Raw genomic sequence first — 6,924 nt, forward strand, 5'->3', positions numbered from 1 at the left:
CCACCCATGCCTCATTGCCGAGTCTGCCAGCGCTCCTGGAGCGCTCTTGATGTGCGAAGGACCTACGGTCTCCATGCGTATCCTCAATTCCCTCCGTTGAGGCTCAAACACATCTGGATTCTCCCTGTAAAACTTTTTCACTTTCTTCCAATCCTCCTTCGGGTTTGCCCACCCTGGCTTGTACTTACCCCCCTTAACAACATCCCTTAGTTCATAGCTACTATGAGACCTAAGGAGCTCCCCCATGCGAGTAATCATGACATTTGTTTCAAACTCAAACCCTTTAGGATTTGGAAATTGTCTCTTGAGGGCTTCTATGCAGGCTTCCTTGGATGGAGTAGCAGAACTAGAGTGAGGGGTGGTGCAAGCACTAATGGAGCAAGGAGTAAGGGAGCGAGTGGTCTCTGTGGTGCGGTGGCCTCTATGAGTGGAGAGGGAAAGGGACCTAATTGGTATTGCATCTCATGAGGAATTGGAGACCTGTAGGGATCCGAGTGTGCTGACTTGTCTATATCCCTTGAGCCATCACAACAGCCTCGACCCTTTACTACTCTTTTTGGACCTATGATGGGTACACCCAGGTGATGACCCCTTGGAAGGGCTACAGGGGACAATTTTCGAGTAGGTAAGATGTCAATGTCCCTGCTCTACCCTCGAGGTGACAAAGTGCAGATCGTACTAGCCTAATCTATCACTTAATGAGCATAAAGATCATGGAGGATCAAACCAAATACGGAAAGCCATGGGGAGAGAGACAAGAAGTATGAAACACTCAATCTATTCCAATGTGCTATATCAACAATACATGATAGACCTCTTATATAGAGAGTGCCCTTTGAATAGTCAACACATGTGGGTTCCTTTAATCCACATCTCTCCTTGTGGATATCCTCAATCCACATCTCCATATCATGTTGTCGACATCCTAGGGTGGCTACTTTAATTCTTTCCTATACCATCCTTTAATCTATGTGCTCATGGCACCACAACTCTCAACACCTCTCCTTGGTACCATGATCCTTTGGCTACTGCAAGGTGGTCAGATGTGATTTACATTCCATCACCTCCCCTTAGTGCATAAATTGCTAGTTAAGGTGGTCAAGTGTGGTCTTTACACATCAATACCTCCCCTGGGTGCTTTCATTGCTACTCTCAGGTGGTCAAGTTTGATTTACAAACATATGGGCTGAAGTGGCAAGGTAGTTGCTTCTCAATGCTTGATGTCGATGGCATTCGCATCTTTACTCAATGTAGCTTGATGCATGACACTTTGTTCTTTCATCTTTACTCGATGTAGCTTGATGCATGACACTTTGTTCTTGTAATTTTGGCATGCTTATGATAGCTATGTGTGCATTCATGCTCTGATTTGTCATTTGTTGCAAAGGTCTTACCAATTGATTTCTTTCAATATTGGTAGTGTCTAATTGCATACATTGGTTCTGATCTAACAGGCGTGTAGAGCTCAGAAAGATGATCACTTTTCCTTTTTGGAGCATGTTCAAATTCCTCCTGGATTGCAAGTTACGACTTCTCGAAGTTTCTGTGAAGAAGAGGGCCTTTGATGATGTGGCATAGGGATTCACATGCAGAATTCAAACTGTGCTTAACAAGGGCCTTTGTGCTTAGGTGGCACTTGGTGATGTAGCAATTAACCAATCTTGAACCTAAACCAGCTTGTGGTAAACTTGACTACTGGTGTCTTAACTGAACCAGATAGTCTCATCCAAGGTGAAGTATGCTTAACCATAGTTACTTCCAATCTGCCATGTGCCACTCTACTCACCATTGCATGGCTAACGAAACCTTGAGAATTAACCAGACAACCATGGTTTGGTCCTATCTACCACGTGTCTTTTTTTTTGTAGAGGCGTTAGAAGAAAGGTTTGAGGCGACGATGGCGACGCAGAGAGGATTTGAGTTTTCGAGAGCATGGAGGCAATGGTGACGCTGAGGAATCCCAAGAAAGCTAAGTCGAACGAGCTGCTTTGTGGCTGGCTTGCTTGCTTGTTGCAAGAGATGGCTGCTAGAGCTCGCAAGGACGTATGAGGCAGTTGAGGCCATGGAAGAGGCATGGTACAGATAACCAATAGCTCATTGGGAGGTTGTTGCCAGTTGTTCAGGCTTGTAGCTCGGCGTTGGAGAGGTAGGTGCTAGAGGCGTTGCCTCGGGGGGGTCACTTGTCATATGTAACCCTATCACGTGAGTTCAACAGATGGGTTTTTATTAATTCAATTACTTACAGATTTATATATACATAAGGAAGTAATTTAATACCCAAAGGTTAATATACAGAAGGGCATTTTATATTAAAAATTATCTAGAAGTTTGCAACATGTGACATGGATATTTGCGTAGAGTGGCTTATGTCATGGGAAAACCAAAACATCCTAAATGACATGCCAAAATCCCTTATAAAATTCAACCATGAGGCCATCTTGTTTTAGAGCATTCTCACAAGTCCTCTCCCATTCACTATCAACCATAGGGGAAGAATTGTCAAAGATGCAATCGCAAAATCAATCCGACCATGATGTCGAGGTTGTGCAATATTGTGAGAATATTCTTGAAATATGGAATCAAATCTTGCTGCCAAAATTTAATGGCCCTCTAATGGGCTGCCGCTTTTGAAATCCCCTCCTAATCATCTTCCATCTTCCTCGCCATCTCCTTCTTCCCCATCCTCCATGATCCCCTCTTGCTAATTCAACACTCCTCCCTCCAGAGAGTACGCTTCATTGTCTCGTGTAGGCTCGCTCCTCAAAAAAGCTGTACGCCTCCACCTGCAACTATCTCCATCGCCTCGTTCTCCAAGATTTTGTTCTGCGCCTTAACTTAATGGACGAAAGCTAGGTATTTCCAATACCGAGGTCTCTCAATACACATCTTGGCTGTTTATTTGAAGTTTGACTGCTCCCCAATCTAATTATCAGCATTGTTTGGCTTTGCATTGTTCTCAATCCTCCATTTCAGTAGTTGCAGGCCTACACGTTCATTAACACAGAGACTACTTCGCAGCAACAGGAAGTCAACACGCCCCGTTAGCTACAGCACTTCTCGACCTATGGGTTCTCCAATTGGTTCCAACTGTTAGCCGCAACGCTGCTCGGTGAAACTTCTGTCCAAGTTCAAACCTGCAGGTAATATAATTATGAAAGCAGAGTAGAGCAACGTCCTATGGATTTTCTCATTACCTTCTCTTTGTGGAACTAGTTAATGGTTCTTTTGTTGTGTGATGCATCAGCTATCATTGCTCTTGTCACCGATCTTGGATCTTTGTGTCATCGATTTTAAGCAGACTCAAGCAATCGATGCCTACTTTTCCTCCCATTTGTATTCGATTCTCTAAACCAAAGTAAGTTATTTGGCTTGGGTACCTCTCCATTGTCCAAGGAAGAGTAGCAGGAGTTGTGACTTGTAGCCATGCACAACTCGAAGAGAAAAAGGGACGCTGATGTGCCCGAGTGTGGCAAGGCCATTCAAAGGAGGGCGGCTCTGGATCCGTCTATTGGCACGCATCAGGTGTTTATCAGTCATCGTGGTCTAGAGATGAAGCGTAAGTTTGCTAATCACCTGTACCGTTTTCTAGAGTTACTGGGAATCAAAGCATTTTTGGACATGAAGGAGCTCCTGAAAGGAGATGACGTTCGCCCTTATATGCTGGACGCTGCTAGGAGAGCAATCATAGGAGTGCCTATCTTTACTAGAATTTACGCAGAGTCTCGGTGGTGTCTGGATGAGCTTGTGCAAATGATGGAGAGTAACACCACCCAGACGTCTAAGGTGATTCCAGTCTTTTATGACGTGACGCCAGAAGAGCTGAGGAAGAAGGATGGGCCGTTTGCAGAGGCTATCAAAGCCCATCAACAAGAAGGCAAGTATGACGAAGATTTCTGGTTGTTCCAAATCTCTGGCTGAGGAAGAAGGATGGGCCGTTTGCAGAGGCTATTAAATCCAAATCTGGTTGTTCCATGCTCTCTGAATGATCCTTTAGTTCAGATTTCTTCTGATCTTTCTCCACTTGTATTGTTCCACAATTCTTACCACATCTATGTCAAAGACTGGAATAACTGACTCATTGGCCCTGAGGAATGCTTCCTCTTCATCCTCCTCTATTTCATTTGCCATGCTAATTGCTTGAGCATGCAATGCCCTTGCATGAATTGGTAAGATTGTAGTTGGAACCATATTAAGTCTGATTTTCTTTTCGCCTTTTCTGAGTGTAACTCTACTCTTTCCCCAATCCATTTTAAGCTTGGCCTGATTAAACCATGGTCTTCCTAACAGTAAAGGGTATGGATTGTGATTTTCCTCCATGTGAAGCACCACTAAATTCACTAGGTAAGACAAACCTGCCACCACTATTTCCTGTCTTCTGAGTATGCCCAATGTCTGTATCCTCCTCTGATCAGCCATCTTTACTTGGAATGGCACCTCCTCCAATCTGGGTAGTTTCAGCTTCCTATACAGGAATTCTGGTAATATGTTCACACCTGAACCTCCATCCAACAGAACTCCCTGAATTGTTTCTTTGCTGAATTGCAATTCTATCTTGGGAACTAGATAGTCCACATCTTTTGGTTCTACTTTGACAACATTAACATCATCTGGCTTCCCCTCTCTGTATTCAGATCTGACCTCAGAAACTTTGTCAGAACATTCTTTCTGAATTCAGGGACCAAACTGAGCAACTGATCTAATGTGACTGTTGTATGCTCCATCATCCTAGAAATATCTTTACTTTGTTGGATTTGATCCTGTACATGTTTGTCAGCCATCTGCTCTTCCATTTTCTTTTGATCTGATTCTTTCTGAAGCTCTAATACTTTGTTCCTCAGCTTGTGAACTTGTTTGAGCACTTTCTTTCGGCACCGCTGTTGTGCCTCCCAAACTCTGGGATCCTCTAAAGATAATTCTGAAACATCTAAATCACTTCTGTGAAGGATACACACTGTGGAAGCACACTGAACAACGATGCAATGATTGGGATATATTGAAGAATGAAAAGTACAAGGCTTTTAAGCCCAGATCCCAAACGGGATAAAATAGTGCTATCTAAGCACACCCCTAACTAAGCACAATGCTAGCTAAGCACAAAGTGCTGTAAACTAAAATAGCTAAATAATAAATGAGATATCATGAGGCCATGTGGGCCCCATGGGTCCGGGGAAAAAACCTCCAGCTACCGGAGTAAAAAGTGTCCCGAACCACTACAATGTGATCACTGGCACTCCCGTGGGTGCATACTGACGGTAAAACCCAACAATAATGCTCATTAGCATTTGCAACATCAAATGAATTTGGCTCCTCTTGATCTGCACATACTGCCATAACATAATCTGATGGATGAGCTTGCTCATGCAACTTAGCATCTGCACGTGTACGGCCAACAACAGGAGTATCTAGCCCGTTGTCCCGCATAGTAACTGTATACCACTTGGGTACTCGCCTGGCTTCCTGTATACCTTCCAACTCTTGCTGTACTTCTTGTTGCATTTCGAAATCTGCCATAGGCTGATTGTCAGCAGCAACTGGAGGTGCTATTGGTTGTGCATGACCACCAACAGCAGGAGTACAAATAGTGTCATCCATAGACATAGACAGAAGCCTCTCAAATATGTCAGGAGGAGCTTGATAAGACTCATAACTAGCCAAGGAAAGTTCTGATTTTTCATCGAAAATCACATCCCTACTAGTCAAGACTTTCTTACTGACAGGATTATAGAGCATATAGCCCTTGCTTTCCTTACTATAGCCAACAAAAATGCATTTGACTGCCTTATCATCCAGCTTTCTTCTGATCTCCTTTGGTACATGAGCATAAGCAATACAACCAAAAGTACGAAGATGTGCTACAGTAGGTCTCCTGCCATACCAAGTCTCGAAAGGTGTAACCTTCTTCAGTGCCTTTGTAGGACACCTATTCAAAATGTGGCAAGCTGCCATGATTGCCTCCATCCATAGGATATTCGGCAACTTCTTAGCCTTGATCATACACCTGACCATTTCAAGATGTGACCGATTCTTACTCTCGCCAAGCCATTTTGCTGAGGAGTATAGGGGCATGTGTACTGATGAGAGATCCCTCTCTCCTGTAAAACAGTATTCAAAATTTTAGACATGTACTCCCCCCCTCGGTCAGATCTGAGAGACTGCAATTTACATGAGGATTGATTTTCAGCCATGGCAATCCAAGCCATGAAGGCATCATACACCTGAGATTTCCTGGTCAAAGCATATATCCAAGTGAACCGAGAAAAGTCATCAATAAAAGTGACAAAATAGTAGTGACCCCCTAATGACTTAACATTCATGGGTCCACATACATCACTGTGTACAACCTGAAGTTTCTGTGTGGCTCGAAAGGACGACCTGGCAAAAGGGAATCTGTGCATTTTCCCAAAATACAGCCTTCACAAACATGTGGTGGTGGCTTCTCCATAGGAGGCAAATCAGCCACCATATTGTGCCTGTGCATGAGCATCAAACTTCCGAAATTTACATGCCCCAGACGGGCATGCCACAACTCTGCAGTGGACTATGCATGAGTAAGTGGGGTGGCTAAAAAGCTAGCCTGATCAACAGGCTATCGTGTATCCAATTGATACAAACCATGAGTCAAAGTACCTGTCATCAAAAGAGAGCCATGCTGGCTACGTACAACACACTGATCTCCCTCGAAAGCAACAACAAGTCCACCCTTCACCAAGGAAGATACTGATAACAGATTCTTTTTGATTCTTGGTACAAACAGAGAATCCATGAGGCAGATTGTGGAGCCATCTATGGCTGTAAGCATAATCTTACCCACACCTTTTACTGGATAGGTGGCACCATTTGCACATGCCACTGTCTTTTTGAGAGGTGGAGGAACTATGGACACAAAGAAATCACGCCTGGCTGTAATGTGCTTTGAAGCACCGC

At 43.9% G+C, this 6,924-nt stretch overlaps 1 protein-coding gene across 1 annotated transcript; it reads left to right on the forward strand.

Moving 5' to 3' along the window:
* The first annotated feature begins 3,423 nt into the window (after positions 1-3,423).
* Positions 3,424-3,918, forward strand: LOC147896378 (TIR domain-containing protein-like). Its single transcript, XM_087382274.1, has one exon. The coding sequence runs from the start codon at positions 3,424-3,426 to the stop codon at positions 3,916-3,918; it is 495 nt and encodes a 164-aa protein (XP_087238400.1).
* Positions 3,919-6,924: the final 3,006 nt, after the last annotated feature.

This window comes from Dipteris shenzhenensis, chromosome 12 (genome assembly GCF_047967505.1).
Source record: "Dipteris shenzhenensis isolate YYH24624 ecotype China chromosome 12, Dip_SZ_1.0, whole genome shotgun sequence".
Taxonomy (NCBI): domain Eukaryota; kingdom Viridiplantae; phylum Streptophyta; class Polypodiopsida; order Gleicheniales; family Dipteridaceae; genus Dipteris; species Dipteris shenzhenensis.

Excerpts from the sequence above, each read along its gene's own strand:
- LOC147896378 (XM_087382274.1), top strand. The coding sequence starts at position 3,424 with ATGCACAACTCGAAGAGAAAAAGGGACGCTGATGTGCCCGAGTGTGGC.